General features: G+C 53.2%; 2 protein-coding genes across 3 annotated transcripts in view; both read right to left on the bottom strand.

Annotated features, from left to right (window-relative positions):
- LOC101530665 (IQ motif and Sec7 domain ArfGEF 2) overlaps positions 1 to 3135 on the bottom strand; it is a 52272-nt gene extending 49137 nt beyond the window's left edge. For both annotated transcript variants that reach the window (XM_058658294.1, XM_058658296.1), the window contains exon 1: positions 3017 to 3135. In XM_058658294.1, the coding sequence (XP_058514277.1) occupies positions 3017 to 3105 (89 nt within the window). In that variant the 5' untranslated portion in view covers positions 3106 to 3135. The remainder of the gene's footprint in view (positions 1 to 3016) is intronic.
- Positions 1 to 17778, bottom strand: part of LOC131478484 (IQ motif and SEC7 domain-containing protein 2-like) — a 61505-nt gene that overhangs the window by 16188 nt on the left and 27539 nt on the right. The window contains exons 2-3 of the mRNA XM_058658297.1: positions 15854 to 15883; positions 668 to 763 (exon numbers count right to left, since the gene is read on the bottom strand). Coding sequence (XP_058514280.1) covers positions 668 to 763; positions 15854 to 15883 — 126 coding nt within the window. The remainder of the gene's footprint in view (positions 1 to 667; positions 764 to 15853; positions 15884 to 17778) is intronic.

Below are 17778 nucleotides of genomic sequence, written 5' to 3'. Positions count from 1 at the left end.
TTTTTTTTGGTTGTTCTTTTTCTGGCTTCTTGAGGGGAATAATTAATTCAATTAATTTAAACTGTCTTGTTCTCTAATAAAAGCATTTAAGACTATAACTTCCTTTGGAGCTCCTATGGTGATGCCCCATAGGGTTTGAGGATGTGGTCTTCTCATAGACTTGTATTCCAAACCATCTATAAATCCTACTCTTATTCTTTATCACAAGCATTTCTAAACTTTGTAATGAGGTGGAGGGCCTGGCGTTTTGGCTGCTGATGTCAATATTTCCTTTTATTGAATTCTAATTAGAAAACAGAAAATATGCCTTCTAATTTACTTGGAAATAATGTTGTTCTCCCAAGAGAACTTTCCCTCTGTTTACGCAGACTGTTCCCTCTGCGTAAACACCCTTCCCCAGCCTGCCCAATTGGTAAACTCCTAATTCATCCTTCCACACCGCTCAAATATGTTGGGGGAAAAAATTAAGCAAGAGATTCAAAATGTCCTCTTTGGTCTCCTGACCTGTTCTTCCAGGCACTCTTCTCAAACACTCCTCAGACAGGCACTCCACAGGCGTACCAGGGGCTAAGGGAGATGGAGAAGGGGGAGGGGGTCTGGCAATGATCTTGTATATTTTGTTTGGAAGGGGGAAGGGGTTGGGGAAGGGATGGGGTCTAGCTCTTACCTGCTCTCTGCCAGCCTGCCTGAGGGGGTAAGCTTCATGGAGTCAAGGACCTGAGTAGGACAGCAATACTGGTGTAGAGTGTGAGACGCTGTGGACCTGAGAGACAGCAAGAGACAGAGAGAGAGAAACAGAGACAGGGAGGGAGGGCCGAGGTGGGGCGGGCCACGGGGGACCAGGAGGTGAGAGTGAGGGGCAAAGGAGGAGAGGGGAGACTGGGAAGAACAGAGGTTTGGGGATGGAAGGGGAGGGGTTGGGATGCAGGAAGGGGGCAGGAGGGAGAGAGAATCAGGACAGGGATGGAGGGTAAAGGGCAAGGGAGCAAGGAAAGGGTGGGAGAGGAAGGAAGGAAGGAAGGAAGGAAGGAAGGAAGGAAGGAAGGAAGGAAGGAAGGAAGGAAAAAGAAAAAAACCACAAAGTCAAGAAAGAGAGGACGGCACTCGAACCACAAACAGAACACAACGACAACAACAGGGGGCGGTAGAGACGAAAGAGCCGGGCTGGGCCTCCTGTGTTCCAGAAGACTCCGTGGGGATCTGGGCCAGGCCACGGAAACGCTGGGACACCACAGCAGGGGAGGTGGGAAGGGAGCCCTCCTCACACCAGACACCACATGGGTAGGGAGGAGGGGAGGAGAGGGGATGAGAGAGAAGGGGGAAAGTGGCATGTGTACAGGCTCTCCTTGGAGAAGACACCCCACCAAAGGAAGGGAGGCTGGGAGGGAGGGCCAGAGGGGTGGGGCGGTGAGGCGACACTGAAGGAGAGGGAGACAGCGAGAAAGCGAAAAGAGACAGGAGTCAGAGAGGGGCTGGGGGAGACAGGCAAAGGGTGAGACAAAAGACACAGAGAGAGAGAGAGAGAGAGAGACAGAGAGAGGGTCCAGGGAGATGCAGAGAGCGCCAGAGCAAAGGGGTGGGGTGGGGGTGAGGGAGGGAGAGGCTGACAAGGTCTCAGTGGTCTTGGTGACAGGATGGGCCTCAGGGCTGAGTGGGCGGGGTGGGCCTGCGAGCCAGAGGACCTGGTGCTTCTAGGCAGGAGTCTTTCTGCTTCCAGAACCACTGCTGCGCTCCCCAGCACCACCCCCCAGCCCCAAGGCAGGCCCCACAGCCCAGCCCTGGTGCTGTGCCCCCACCCCCGCCAGTGCACCCCACCCCGCCAAGGCAGGCCCCACAGCCCAGCCCTGGTGCTATGGCCCCCCAATGCACCCCACCCTGCCCCAAGGCAGGCCCACAGCCCAGCCCTGGCAGCCCTGGTGCTATGGCCCCCCAGTGCACCCCACCCTGCCCCAAGGCAGGCCCACAGCCCAGCCCTGGCAGCCCTGGTGCTGTGTCCCCCGACCTGCACCCCACCCTGCCCCAAGGCAGGCCCACAGCCCAGCCCTGGCAGCCCTGGTGCTGTGTCCCCCCACCAGCACCCCAGCCCACCAAGGCAGGCCCACAGCCCAGCCCTGGTGCTGCACTTCCACCCTTCCACTGCAGGGTCCAAAGGCTCCTCGGCCTCCACAGGCTTCTCCTGAGTAAAGTCCAGGGACGGCAAAGGGGAGGAGCAACAAGGGACAGGGTCTTGTCTTCCTAGACGCACTGCAGGACACCCAGGGTCACAGTCTACCGGAGCCAGGACAATTTGGCAGAGGAGCCAGCCCCACCAGGTCAGCCAGCCCGGGGTCCCTCCCCTCCCCTCACCCCGCCCCACCCCACCCCATATAGTTCCCTGAAGGCAGGTTGTAGTCAGAGCCTGACCATTTCAAAAACCTACCCAGGCGATTGACCCACAACCTGACACACTGACAGGCTGCAAACACCAGGCCAGCCACCCACTATCTCCCTCACTGTGCATTGGAAGATGCCCAAATCTAAGAATCTTAGGGAGAATTGCTTCTCAGCAAAGTCTCTGGGGGTACTTGTGCCATCTAAGTGACTGGGTCTCAAGTGCCAAGGACATGCCAGTCAGCAACCTTTGCAAGTCCTTGGCGGCTGTCTTATTGCATGGGGGAGACCCGTGAGTCCCAGCTCAGAGGCTCAGCGTAGCCGGGAGTCCTGTGGTGCCAGGCCAGGCTGGCACGCCAGGGCAGCTCCCAGCTCACTCCTCACAGGCCATGCACGCACACACATACACACACACACATACTGCAGTGCCAAGGACCCCCAGGGTCTTCAGCGAGCTGCCCACCAGTTTGCCCCCTCAAGCTGCCTCCCTCTCTCCTCCCTCTCCAAGGCAAAGGCCTCCAGGAGTCCAAGAGGGGGAACCGGGTAGGGAAAGCAATCAGGAAGCCCAGGACTCAGTTCTGGCCTGGGCACAAAGGCAGGAAAGTGGGTCAGACTAGTGCGGGAGGAGGAGGGCCCAGGTTCCTACCTGTTGCTCCTCCCGGGGGGCTCCACGGGTCTGGACCTGTCCCTAGGATAGGTCCCCTGGCCCAGCCTGCCGGCGGGTGCCTCCATCATGTCACCACCCCCACCTCCCCAGCCCTTCCCTAGAAGGAGGAACCAAGGAGGCGGGGCCAGGCGGGCTGGGCGGCAGGCCAGGCTGCAACTGGAAACTGCTCCTTCCCTGCACCCCAGGAAGGCTGGGTTCTCCTCCGAAGAGGAAGCAGCAGTGCCCAGTGCATGGGCATTCTCCTCCTCTGGCCAAACCCCAGGCTGCACTTACTCTGTGCACCGCTGTGGCGGCTGGACTGTGAGGCTGGACTCCCGGTGTTCCCAGAAGACAGAAGTGAGACAGAGAGGTGGGGGAGGGGCGGGGGGAAGCAGCATCACTGGTTATTCTCGAAATTAGAGCCTGTCCCCATACCAGCCCCAACGCTACCTTGTGAATGCTCACAAGCTTTCAATACAGGTTTCACACCAAACATCCTCATTTGCAGCACCGTTAAAGAGACTATGTTTTAGGAGCTGTTCTGCGACCTTCCATGTCCCCACTTGGGGATAATCAAGAGGTGGCCCTAGTCAACATGCTGTACCATAGTAATAAAGCTTCTCTCTCTCTTTTCTAGATTGCCTAAGAGAAGTGCACCCTGAAGAGAAAAGCAACAATCAGAGGAAATGTCACTCACAATCAAGTGGGCCGCTCTCACAAGTCAATTGCCTAGGCTGATTTCATGGTGGGGGGTGGGGGTGTGAGGCAGCGGCATTGAGGCCTGGAAGTGAACTTCATTTGCCAGTCAACCTAGGATTTGGGTGCCCTGGCTCCCCGCCCACTCACCACAGGAATCCTTCTGCCTTCCACATGGGAGGGACAGCGGAAGGGCAGAGCTTGCAGCGGGGTTGATGGCTGTGGGCCCCACAGCCCAGGCCACTGGCTGTTCTGAGCAGAAGGCGGCCCTGGGAGGGGCGAAGGGGCCAGTGATCTAGAAGGAATAGGAACTGACAGGCAACAGGCCAGCCATCCTGCCTCCCTGTCCGCACCCCACCACCACCCTGGGGCAGCCGGCTCCTCTCAAGAAAGGCAAAGGCCTGAGAGGGAGGGCCTGTTTCCCACAATCCACCACAAGGCTGGCTGGCATCTGGGGGCCCTTGGTGGCCTCTTTTCCCTCCGCACCCCGCACCGGCCTCCACAAAAGCCTGGGCCCTGGCCTCCGTCGCTGATCTTTTTAATTCCCCTGAGCCACTCTACTCCCCACTCTCTCACCCGCTCCCCCGCCCCCACGCTGCCAGTTCCTGTAGCAGCTGTACCTTGTGCCCAAAATTGGCAGTGGTTGCCCCTAAGAGCTGCACCTGTGACTCAGACCTTCCTCTTGGCCTGGCTGGAGTCCAGAGATGCCAACTTCTAGGCTTTGGTTGCAGGCGGGTGCTGTGTGACCTCAGGGTAGTCTGTTCCTCTCTTGCCTGAGCCAAACAGCTTGCGCTTTGGGCGGCAACCCCTTTGGAGGCTCAGCATGCTCAGCTACAGATGAGAAGTTTGCCCACTTCCTAGGGTTTGTGCACACGACAGGGACAACCACGTGGCGTGGCGTTTCAGATGTCCCTGGGGATACCCATATCCCACAGCAGCCTGCCTGGGTTGGAGTCCCAGCCTCACTGCTGAGCCAGCTCCCTGCTAACGAGCACCCAACGAGGCAGGAGGCGATGGCCCAAGCATTAGAGTCCCTGCCTTCCACATAGGGGACCTGGGTGGACTTCCCTTCTCTTGGGCATTTGGGAGAGTGAACCAGTAGATGGAAGACCTCGCTCGCTCTCTGTCTCTTTCTCTCTCTCCCCCCCACTCACTTCTTTAATAAGATAAATTAAACAGAACAATGGTTTTTCTATGTATACATGGTGAAGACCCTTAGCCTGAGTGTGAGAGATGCAGAGGGAGTCTGCAGCTTTGGGGGTTCAGGAGACTTGTATGAAAAGATTTCTTTTTAAAAAAAGTTTTCTAAAAACTTAAAGGTCAGTGTTACAGAGAGACGGAAAGAGAGAGATTTTCCATCTGCTGGTTCACTCCCCAAATAGCCATAAGGCTAGAGCTGGGCTGGTCTGAAGTTGGAAGATAAGAGTTTCTTAAAAATCTGCATGTGGGTGCAGGGTCCCAAGGCTTTGGGCCGTCCTCGACTGCTTTCCCAGGCCACAAGCAGGGAGCTGGATGGGAAGTGGAGCAGCTGGGATTAGAACCAGCGCCCATACGGGATTCTCATGCTGCAGATAGCAGCTGAGCGTGGAAGCCACCACACCAGCCCCGGGAAACATCTCTTAATGTGGGAACACTTTTGGAATTCAGACACATCTGAGCACATTAGGTGGCTTCATGTGCTGACCCTGTAAGGGCTGAAGGGAAGGTAGGAAGAAGGATGAGGACTCGGCTGAGCCACAGAGCACTGGCAGGTGCTCGACTTCAACAGACCCTGTGGAGCAAGTACTGCACCCAGCGCTGCCTACAGCAGCAACGAAGGGTGGACAATGTCCTGGAGTTTATATCCAAGTGAGGGAAGACGTAGACACTCACCAAGTCACAGAATGAAATGGAGCCCAAAGCAGACCAAGCAGGGGGACTTGCTCCAGGTAGAGGAAATGGCCGAGCAAAGGACCTGCGGCAGTTACTCACAAGGAACTGCAAAGAAGTCAGTGTGGCTGAGCGGCAAAGACAAAGTCAAGAGGTCAGATGGCGCACGCGGGTGGGGGCTGACCTACAGTGCCTTGGAAACCACCATCAGGGTTTCCATGCTTATACTATAAGTTGTTTGGAAGCCTGGTGTTTGTGGACAGGCACAGGTCGGGGGACAGTTTCTGAAGTTTCTCAATTCCCTGAACTTGGATGAAAAACGTAGAAACTTCTGGAAGGGCATCTCTAGAGTCCATCAGGTCCACAGATGGGGTTGTGATTCCCTCCAGGGTAGGGGAGCTTCTTATATGATTCCATTCCCTAAGTTTCTAGTGAATGAGCTAGAAGCAGGCATTCTAGAAACTTCCATGAACTAGTCCCTGTCCTTGACATCCAGTTAGCTTCAGCTTTGCCCCATCTTCAACCTGCACTCCACCCAGGCAGCAATACTTGCAATTTGTGGCCACACCCTGCCACTCTACGCCCTTTCCTGTGTGTGCCCCCCATGCCACCATTTCCCTACCTCACTGGCTCCTATTTATTCTTCCAAAGTTGGGTAGACGTTGTGCCCTTGGGGAACCCACCCTGGCCCCACCCACGCAGTTGTGTCTTTCCACCCTGCTCTTCTCTATGCCAGCTTTCCTTTTTTTTTTTTTTAAAGATATTCCATCTGCTGGTTCACTCCCCAAGTGGCTGCAATGGCTGGAGCTGAAACAATCTGAAACTAGGAGCCAGGAGCTGCTGGGACACAAACCAGCGCTCATAAGGGATCCTGGTGTGTGCAAGGTGAGGATTTAGCCATTGAGCTATTGTTCCGGGCCCTCCATGCTAGCTTTTTTTTTTTAACCACTGTCTGCTGATATTCTTGGTGGCTCTTCTTGGTCAGGACAGGGATGGTGTCTTGCTCCCTGCACTGTCCCCAGCAGCCAGCGCAGGGCACCACGTCAAGCATTTTGTTTGGAGACAATGTAGCCAGAGGTGGAGGTTGTAAGATGGGCTGTTGTACACTAGAGGGCGCTGCCGCCACAGAAATCCTGCACCCAGTACTGGCTAGGCTGCCTGAGTGGGTGCCCCAGGACCAGGCACGCCAACACTCTCCAGGAGCTCAGGAAATGGATGGCATCACTGCTGTCGTTTTGCAGCCCCTGAGGTATGGGCCCAGCTGACCAGGCTGCCAGTGTCAGCCTTTACAGGGACTCTGCCCACTTTGCGGACTGTTGTGAGAGCCTCAACTCACTGCATATGTGGCTTTAATTCTTCACAAATGCAGGTGCCCAATACTCCTCCCTCAGCTCTGACCTGTGCCATTCTCTGCATTTGAGCCCGCTCCACCCCAACTTCCCCTGGTTAACTTCAGCCCATCCTTGGGAAAGCCTCCCTGACCCTCAGGCTGATTTGCATGTACTTCCAAGATGCTTCCACATTTCCCCTGTAATTGTCTGTAATTGTCTGTTTCCTCACTTCCTTAGCACAGGGCAGACAGCTGCATTATCACTCATTTTGCAGTTTGCAAGGGCCTCAGCAAATCACCCTTCAATGAGGGAATAACTGAATGAATGACAGCCAGATGACTTCAGGCAAGTCTCTTTTCCAATTTCCCCATCTGCAATCACACACACTTGGCAGGGTGGCCACAAGGATTAGAGATAGTATGTGTTGTGGTGCAGTGAATTAAACTATCGCGTGCAACACTGGTGTCCCATAGGAGCACTGGTTTGACACTCGGCTGCTTCATTTGCCATACAGCTCTCTACTAATGCGCCCAGGAAAAGCAAGGAAAGATGGACCCCTACCACCCACTTGGGAGACCCAGGTGAAGAGAGCATGTATACAGTGCTCCATAACAGTATCTGCTACATCATAAACCTTTTCTGGTGTTATTAATATTTGTTAACATTCTACAGTTACCAATACTGGGGAGCAATAAAAAGTACAAGGTAGGAGGAATTGAAGGACTCACCCTGAGTCCTCTCCTACTTAGGTCTACCAGTTACATATGGGAAGTAGCTTTATCAATAATAAAACTATCATTTTTATGAAAAATAACGATGTGTAGGGCCAGAGACCAGAAGATCTGAGAAGGTGGTAGGGAGCTTCTCATCTCAGCCAGAGGATATGAGGCCAGGGCCAAGGCCAAAGCTGCGGGCATTGCCCCTATGTCTACAGAATAGTCATTACTGGCACAGCTGGTTCCAAACTCTTTACTCATAGGTGAAAACTGGTCTAAGGGGTCATTAATTCCCTCTGTAATTAATGTAAAAACTGCAGGGTTTGTAGTAATGGAAAAGTAGGCTCAAGCGTCAAGCTGATAATATTGATAATGTGTGTCTGTAATTATAACCCACAAATAACTATAAATTCAGTCACTGCACTAGTAACATATAAAAATTCCTGGAGCAACCAAGACATCGGAAGTCGCTGTTCCATCGGCAGCATTATGCCAGTTGTTCTGTGGCTACAAACAGTACCACAATGTAGTAGCAAAGGGAATATTCAGTGTGTATTCAGAGGCCATATTTGCATAAAATAAGGGGACCTTTTAGCATCAGAACAGCATGCTTTGATGCAAGAGCATGTAAACTTAAAAAGGCAGTGGGCAGGGCCCGGCGGCGTGGCCTAGTGGCTAAAGTCCTTGCCTTGAACGCCCCAGGATCCCATGTGGGCGCCGGTTCTGGTCCTGGCAGCTCCACTTCCCATCCAGCTCCCTGCTTGTGGCCTGGGAAAGCAGTTGAGGGCGGCCCAATGCTTTGGGACCCTGCACCCACATGGGAGACCCGGAAGAGGTTCCTGGTCCCGGCATCGGATCAGCGCGTACCGGCCCATTGCGGCTCACTTAGGGAGTGAATCATCGGACGGAAGATCTTCCTCTCTGTCTCTCCTCCACTCTGTATATCTGACTGTAATAAAATAAATAAATCTTAAAAAAAAAAGGCAGTGGGCAGAGGTCATCCTGCAATAAACAAGGAATTCAAAACTTGATGACAGGCAATCTTACCATCAGGGACCTATGAGGGGGCCCCAGCTCTGACGTCATCTGGGTGTACACGTGCTTAAAATTGGTCCCTCTAGAAAAATTACCAAGTGTCAAGTATTTTACCTCTCTACCCTCATCCACTTTGAAGAGAATCACTTCCCATCTACTTGCCACCTCATGTTTCCATGGGCTGGATCCAATCACCATGGTCACATGGAGGTGGACCCAGAGGCTAGATGATTACACAGTATCCATGTTGTCTATAATATTGGGTCATGTGCAAGCAGAGGAAGGCAGTGCAGGGCAGGGGAGGAGGGCAGAGCAAAAGGAATGACAGGGTCTAGGTAAACTGTGAGAGAGAGAGAAAGAGAGAGAGAAGCCACGGGCCCAGGAAATTCCAAGAGAAATAACAGTCTTGATCCTTGATTTGTAAGTTTCACTTGCAGTTGGTGTGAGGTCTGGCTATATTAGATTTACTGTTCCTGGGTTCCAGGCAGTGTAGCCTTACAACAGTCCCCCCTTCCACCCCTTATTCTTGGGCTAGTCTGGGTGGGCTTCTGTTCCCTGCAATAAAATGTACTGGGACTAAGACATGTAAAATCTGGGACTATAAGTGCATGGCTTGCATACGCAAAAAATGCAAGAAGAACACAGGTTGCTTACTTCCTGATACTTGCTGCTACAGCTTCCACCCCCTCACGCACGCATAACACTCATGCACACACACTGACATGTAGGGGCACACAGCAACAGACACAGTAAGCGCCAGATCTGCCATTATATAGATATCATTCTGTACTCCCCACCGCTGGACCAACACGGAGCCTCCTCAATACACAACAGTGAGTGTATGTGTACACACAAACACACACACACGAACATGGTGGCACTGCCCGTAAGGCTCAGGGCAGGAGTCAGAGCTTGACTGGGCTCTGCACAGCCTCCCTCCCCAGCTGCCAAGTGACTCATCCCCAGGGCTGCTAATTAAAGCCAGGACAGAGGGGACAGAGGCAAGGGGAGGGGAAAAGAGAGAGAGAGAAAGAAAGCAAGTTTATTTTGGTGCCAACCAGGCACTCAGCCAGATTAGGGGTCACCCACTTCCTGGGGCTGGGCCAGGCACATAGGCAGAGGAAGGGGAGGGGAGAAGGTACCCTCTTCTCATCTCCTCAGTGGGGGGTAAGCGCTTCCTGGCAAAAGATTATCTTTAGGAGAAGTATCCAGCTCTGCCTCCGGCCCAGCTCCCTGTCTGTCCCTGCTGTTCATCTCTCGCTGTCACACTCCTATTTGAGCCCGAGCTGATTCACCTGTGTCTGTAGCAGCCCCACGTGCAGGGACCCCTGCTTGCCTATTCCCATGCCTCGGGGATCACCCAACACAGGCCTACATTACCACCAACATGCTGAGCGTGTGTGCATGCCTTGGACGAACCCCAGGACAACACAGGAAGCACGGATCTGGGGGTCTAGATTCCTAGCTGAAGCTGATGGTGGGAAGAGATGAATGGAGCTCTCTGAACTTCAGTTGCCTCATCTAGAAACTTGTATGAGTATCTGTCTTGGCCCACAGGGTTCTTATGCAGATGAAATAAGTGAATGGAAGTGGAGTTCCCAGCTCTGCCATCATTCTGTAAGTACTACTGCTGATCATGACCATGACTGTGGTCATAAATCACTTCCCTTCCTAACAACAGCCCCCAAACCCCGACCTCAGGCCAGGGCAGCAACAATTAAGCACAGAGACATTACAAACTTGATTCTACCACATGGCATCCCAGAGGACCTCAGATTCTTTCGTTTCTCAGAGGATTGTCACTTATGCAAAATGCATGTTGTGGTGTACTGGGTTAAGCCACTACCCGCAGTGCCAGAATCCCATATGGATACCAGTTCTAGTCCTGGTAGCTCCACTTCCAATCCAGTTCCCCACCAATGCACCTGGAAAAGCAACTGAAGGTGGCCCAGGTTCTTGGGCCTCTGTGCCCTGCCCACAGGGACTCCTGGCTTTAGCCTCCAGTCATTGCAGCCATTTGAAGAGTGAACCAGTGGATTAGAACATCTCTCTCTCTCTCTCTCTTTTCCTATCTGTAATTCTGCCTTACAAACAATTTTTTTTACAAATAAAAAAATAGGGATTCAGTGGGGCCAGGGTTATAGCATAGCATATAAAGCTGCCATGCGCAATGTCAGCAACCCATATGGGCACTAATGTGAGTTCTGGTTGTTCCACTTACGATTCAGCTCCTGCTAATGCACCTAGAAAGCATCAGAAAATGGCCCAAGTTCTTGGGCCCCTGCACTCACATGGGAGACCCAGAAGAAGCTCCTGGGTTCAGCCTGACTTAGTTCTGGCTATTGTAACCATTCGGGAAGTGAACCAGCAGATTGAAGAATTCATTCTCTCTCTTTGTAATCCTGCCTTTCAAATAAAATTTTAAAAAGTGTTTAAAAATTTAAGGCTGGGGCCCAGCGGCGTGGCCTAGCGGCTAAAGTCCTCGCCTTGAACGCCCCGGGATCCCATATGGGCGCCGGTTCTAATCCTGGCAGCTCCACTTCCCATCCAGCTCCCTGCTTGTGACCTGGGAAAGCAGTTGAGGACGGCCCAAAGCCTTGGGACACTGCACCCGCATGGGAGACCCAGAAGAGGTTCCTGGTTCCCGGCTTCGGATCGGCGCAGCACCGGCCCATTGTGGCTCACTTGGGGAGTGAATCATCGGACGGAAGATCTTCCTCTCTGTCTCTCCTCCTCTTTGTATATCTGACTTTGTAATAAAATAAATAAATCTTTTAAAAAATTTAAGGCTGAAATTTTAAATATAAATAAAATAATGATCTGTGACAGGATACCACAGACTGACTGTAAAGCTTCGAGGCTGTCAGGTGTCCTGTGTGGAGCACAGCTCTTAGAAGTGGCTCCACGGGGCCCAGTCCAATAGCCTAGCAGCTAAAGTCCTCATCTTGCATGCACCAGGATCCCATATGGGTGCTGGTTATAAGCTCAGGGGCCACACTTCCCATCCAGCTTCCTGCCTGTGGCCTGGGAAAGCAGTCGAGGACGGCCCAAAGCCTTGGGTCCCTGCAACCATGTGGGAGACCTAGAGGAAGCTCCTGGCTCTTGACTTCGGATCAGGTCAGTTCCAGCCATTACAATGACTTGGGGAGTGAATCAGCAGACAGAGAATCTTCCTGTCTGTCTCTCCTCCTCTCTGTGTATCTGACTTTGCAGTAAAAATAAAAATAAAATCTTGAAAAAAATTGCCAAAATGGGAGAACACCATCAGGCATCCCAGTTCTAAAGAAATGGCTCCACAAATTACAGCAGCCATTACAAAGGCTAGCAGGAAGGTCTCAGACTGCTGGGGCCAGAGAAGTACAGGAAGGAGGACTCAGGGATGGTCCAGGGCAGATTTCAGAGTGGGCTGGACTGGAGTTGCACCACCACGCCCCCTCCGCCCCCACCCCCAGAGCCGGGGAGTATCCAGCAGGCAGTGAGGGATGCGATTCCAGGAAAGGGAAGCAGAGAGCTAGGCAGAATGGGCACCTGGGCTGAGTGAACAGGTGGCAGCATGGGTCAGAAGAGTTGGACACAGCTGGGGTGGCTCTGAGGACTGGTGGTGTCGTAGACCTGCGTGTGGGGGAGTCACGGAGGCTCCTGAGGTCTCAGCCATGTTGGATCATCAGGAGGTCAAAGCACGACAGAATTTTAGAGATGATCTAATGCCAACTTCCATGGGACAGATGGGGGCACTGAGGCCCAGAGTGGGAGGCCTCCTCTGGGAACGGAGCCAGCAGTGGCTCCTCCTCCCACTTCTCCCAACCACAGCGGCTCCCGTTGCCATGGGGACGTCCCGGGCTCCACGGGTGTCAGCGGCTCCCCCACCCTCTCCCTCTTTCCCTAGCAACAGGCCACCTCCTTTGGCTCTCATCCTTCTGTGCCCAGCAACCTCAGTCTGGTCCCCAGGGTCCCCGACTGCCGGCACGACCCTCACAATTCTCTAGCTTGCCGAGACAGGTCATGACAAAGGGAGGGCAAAGAGCTACTACTATGCATCGGAAGCCACTATTTCAGCCCAGGCATCCCTTCACTACAACTTCTCCCACTACCCTGGGGCAGGGGGTGGGGTGGGGAGGAGATTCACATTTGCATTTCACCAAGAAGAAAGTGAGGACCAGACAAGTTCAGGGACATCACAGAGGAGCACAAACATAAGATAGATTCCACAGAGGCCTAACTTTGTGAACCAGGGCTGTGGCAAGTGCCTTTCACTGGTGTCTTCAGGTCCGACTGCTTCTCACGGAGCTCCAAGAAGTCTGGGCAGCTTCCTCTGCCCACAGCCCTTGCCACCCCCGACTGCATGGCTCAAAATAGACTCTGTATTTCTGGTGGCACTCCATGCTTCAAAGCTCTCAGGCTTGGGCCTTTGTCATGGCCAAGTGTGAGTGTGTAGTCCACCTACCCTGTTCACTTGCTGCTCTTCAGTTTCCATGCCAGCCAAGGCCAATCCCTCTCCTTGATGTTTCGATTGTTCTCCTAGCCATTCTTCCAACACACACACACACACACACACACTGTTCACTAGATGCTGAAAACCAGAGTTCCAAGGAATGAACAGATGTTCATCCAGTCATGGAACTAGCCTAACATGGAACCCTGTGCCTTGCATTCAAAGTACCTGTGGGTCCTATGCTACAGGGCCCAGGCATCATCTCCTGCAACTCTCCCCAGCTCCTTCCTAATGACATAAACCATCTCTGACCAGCCTCGACCCACATTCTTGCACACTTGCTCTTTTCTTGCTTTTCTTGAGCTTAGCCCATCCTGACCCCTTGCCATTGGCAAACCTGCTCTTGCTTTCCTACTATACACCCTGAGTTCATTTTCAGCATCCCCATCTCCACACACAGTCAGTCTCCCATAGCCCTGTCAGGTACCATCTGTTCTGTTCTGCCTGACTCTGAAACTACAGCAAACTCAAGAATGGATGTGTGTGCCCAAGGGCATCTTCAGAAGACCCCACTAAGCCCTGGCTCTAAGTCAAAGGTCTTCCCATCATACTTGCAAGATCTTGAGCCCATACCTACTATGCTTCAGGCCCTTCCCAAAGCCTTACTTCTCCCACTGCTGTGTCCTCAAGTTCCTTATACCTCAGATCCAGAATGGATGTCAAGAAGTATGTCTGAGTGAAAGCAGTGCTGGCTTTGGACCCAGACAGCCCCAGGGATGAGTCAGAGAGATGCCTCATTTCCTTGGGCGAGGCACTGACCCTCTTACAACATCCTTCTCCCCTTCCCCAATCTGTAAGTTGGGGATCACAATCCATGCCTGCTAGGGCTGTTGTGAGCATTAAATGAGACTGTGTTTGGAGTTGTTAGTACATGAGGAGCCAAGGATGCTTGTTAACGATTACTAACATTAGCATGAGGAAGAGGATGAGGGTTATTATCACAAGGCTGTCAAGAGCTCCCACAGTGACAGTGGAAGACAGGCGTCTGGGCTTGGTGCCAGGCAGGCCTGAGTCTGGATCCTGGTGGCAAAGCCCTATAAACCACCCAGTGTCTCAGTTTCCTCGACTGTCAAACAATGATGTTCAGACAAGCCCAGGTTTCACCTGCAGTGTCACTGGGAGGATCAAACGAATGAGAAGTCCCTGATAACTTCTGTACATTGGAAAGGCCCCGTGTATGTCATCGCAGGACTCAGGATTCAGATCATTTTGAAAATCCTCTGAGCTGTAGATCCCAGCAACTCCTCTGCTGCAAGAGCTGAGACCTCGAGACATCTGGTTCTTCACCAAGTTGCAGGCACATCCCTGGGGGAGGCCCATGAAAGAGTTCATGCTCAAGGTCAGGCCAGGCTGCCCTGCTCTAAACCCACAGTGGGCCGGCGAGAGCCACGTCCTTTTGCTAGACAAGTGCCTTCGTAAGTGCTAGGACATGCTGTGCCTGTGCTGTGCGCCTTGGCTGCACGCTGGGATTAATTAAGTCTCAGCATATACCCCTTGCCTGGACACTGTGGCCGTGTTCATTAGGTTCCCCTTGTTTGAATGCTGGCTTCAGTGTATAGCCATCCCATGGCCCCAATGCTGGGGCTCTGGGCAGCCATCAGAACATGCACTCTGAATGCCACCCCCTACTTCCCTGCCTCGCCTTTGTCTGGGTGCTGGCCACCAGCCCATCCCACTCTCTAGGCAACAGCACCTTGGCTGCTGCGTATGTTCAGGCACAATGGGCCACAGCCAAGTGGGTACGAACCAGAACTAATCCCCAAGCAATGTTATGCTCACTGAGCTGGAATATGTTGTAACTGACTCACTCCAAAGGGGTGTCCAGTTGTGGGACCCCTTTTTCTGTTGTTTACTAAGGTGTCCCATGTACCCTATGAGTGGCATCCCCAGCTGGATGCATGCTTGTACCTCCACTGGTCTGTGTCATCTCAGAGTCCCCAGCTTGGATGCCAACATGGCCCCTCCTGCCCTGCCCGCCCGACCTTCTGCATGGGTCTTCTGCTTTCCCACAGCTTCTGAGGTTTACCACCACAAACTCACCCAGAAGCCTCATCTCTACCCCCGCTGACACTGCATCCCCAAGTGGCACACTGACCCCACCCTGAAAACTCAGTGGAGCTTGTGAACTTTTTAGCCAAGGACACACACAGGGTTTTTTTGTTTGTTTTTGTTTTTGTTTGTTTTGACTTGTTTGTTTACTGGTCCCCTTCATGCTTAGTTCTAACATCCAGACTGTGTCGCATGCACACTCCCTGTAAACCACACTGCTCCGGGCAGGCACGGTTCCTGGAGAGAGTGCACAGCACACAAAGGTGATCCGACACCCACCATCCCCTCTCCCCCTAGGAGCACAGAGTAGAAAAGCCCCACAGCCAGAACCCCACCTCTCTTTCACATTAGGGCAGCTTTGGGGTTCAGCTAAGCCCGGGCAGGCAGCTAGGGGTCAGAAAGATGGAGGAACAAGCTCCAAATCGCTCCTCCAGCCTGCCATGTTCACCACCCCCAACTCTCCAACTCCACTCCACACGCATCCCGAATACCAACATGGAAAAAACACTTTTGAGTTGTCCTCTATCTCTGACCATGCATCCCAAGGTAATAAGCCAAAGGCCCTCCTCCCTCCACACCCTCCCTCCCACTACCACCCCAGGCTCTGCTTCCCTTCCCCAAACTAGAAGTAAAGAAAGAAGATACTGACCTGACTGTTCTGGAATTTTCACCATCTGATCTGAAGAGAAAACAGAGGGGGAAAAAACACACATACAGAGTCAGCAAAAATGTCCACTCCTTTCCCTCTGCCCTACAGAGTAGCCCTGAGGCCACTTAATGCATGTCATGAAAATGAGGGGAAGGGTATTTCATGCTAGGAAAACTGTGAGCATGAAGACAGGGCAAGGTGTGACGTGCCCAGGAAGCTAGCTGGAGGAACAAGGAGGAAGGTCATGTGACCGAATGGGTGGTGGGGGTTGGTCGCAGGGTGGACGGTTGCAGGTGAAGCCCAAAAAGTTTCAGAAAGTGACAACGGGGCAGGTGAGGAGGGTGAGGGTGGGCCTGTGTGTCACAAGCAGGAGAGTGTGGCTTCCTTTCCCTGAGGGTGGCCGGAGAGAGAGCCTGCAGCCACTGGCAGGGACTAAGCCCAAGCTTTAGATACAGAGAAGACTCAGCTACCAGCTGTGCCACTTGTCAGCCCCGGGCGGAGCCCGGGCACGTTCCTTTGGCTCTAGGAGTGTGAGCCTCAGTCTCTCCACCTGCTAACACACTGAGCTGGTTGTCACCAGGAGGTTGGGGATGATTAAGCTCCCTGGAACTCAGCAGACAAATGCTAGGTATTATTAACATACAAGAGAGGCTTTGCCAATTGCCTGGGCCAACCTGCTTATTTTCCAGATGAGGAGAATGAGGCTGAGAGGGTTAATGAGTCAGCCACTGGGCTCCTTTCTGCCACACTGATTGGGCCTTCTGCCAAGTGAAGGAGGGGGCACTTTCCCCCTCCCCCCTGCCAGGGGTGAAGGTAGGAGGGAAGGGCAAAGAGCATGGAGTGGGGACGCTACCCAGGGAACCACAAGAACAAGGGGAATCTGAGCCATACCATTTCTGGATTTCCCTCCTTCCCTGGAAGTGTGTGTGTGTGTGTGCCTGAGAGTGCATGCCGATGTGCCAGGGGCAGGGAAGGTGAAAGAGGACCAGGAAACCTGGAAGTGGAGGGTAAAGGCAGTGGCCTTCCTCTCCCTACCCCACCCCCTTCTTCCTCCCCCCTCCTCCACCTTCTCCCAGGCTGGGCTGCATAGGAAATCAAGCTCAGCACATCACTGCAGGCTCTGCCCTCCTCCAAGGGTGCCAAGATGTGACCTCAAGAAGAGAGTCTCTGTGTGTGGTGCCAAAGTGACAGAGGGCACACCAAGGGGAGGGGAGACGAAGCTGGGAAGGGAGCATCTGCTTGCAAGACTGAGGGGAGCAGGCCTTCACCTGCAAGGTGAGGGGCAAGATGCTTCAGCAAGTATTGAGCCTCAAGGTTTTCAGTTGTATAGTGGGCTGCACAGGGGACTCCGAGACGAGTATCTCTCCCTTTCTGCAGGTGCACGAGAGGCCCAGTCTAGCACAGTGCCTGGAGTGCAGAGTACCTGTGTGGCAGACAAGAGCAGTACCAACCTTGCAAGTTCTCAGCCTCCGAGAGGAACATATGCCCAGGGCCCCAGAGCACCTCATCATGTTAATTAAACTTTTCCCGTCTCACTCCGCAGCAGCAAGATTGCTTCTGAGACCTGGCCCAGTTATTCTTGGCTACCAGATCTGAGGGGACTCAAGTTCAATGATTCCCTAACTGCCTACAGAATGGAGATCAGGCTCCTCAGTCCCACCCTGACCCCTGCTGCCCCTCTCTAAGCACATTCATCTCCTCCCCACCTGTACTCCCCACACCCCAACAGTCAGTATGCCAGACCCTGATGTGGGAGGGGAAAGCCTCCAGGAGCTCACAGACCGACCACTTGTCCCAATCTGCTGTAGAGTTGAAGCCACATCTGTAACCACCTCCTCCATCATGGCCATCACTCTTATAGCACACACAACCATGCACCAGTGAGTGTGAAGCTCTTTCTGCACATAGTGGCTCTGTTCATCCGG

This window comes from Ochotona princeps, chromosome X (assembly GCF_030435755.1).
Source record: "Ochotona princeps isolate mOchPri1 chromosome X, mOchPri1.hap1, whole genome shotgun sequence".
NCBI lineage: Eukaryota > Metazoa > Chordata > Mammalia > Lagomorpha > Ochotonidae > Ochotona > Ochotona princeps.
Note: the sequence above shows the minus strand (reverse complement) of the source record. Positions and strands in the feature narration are given on the sequence as shown.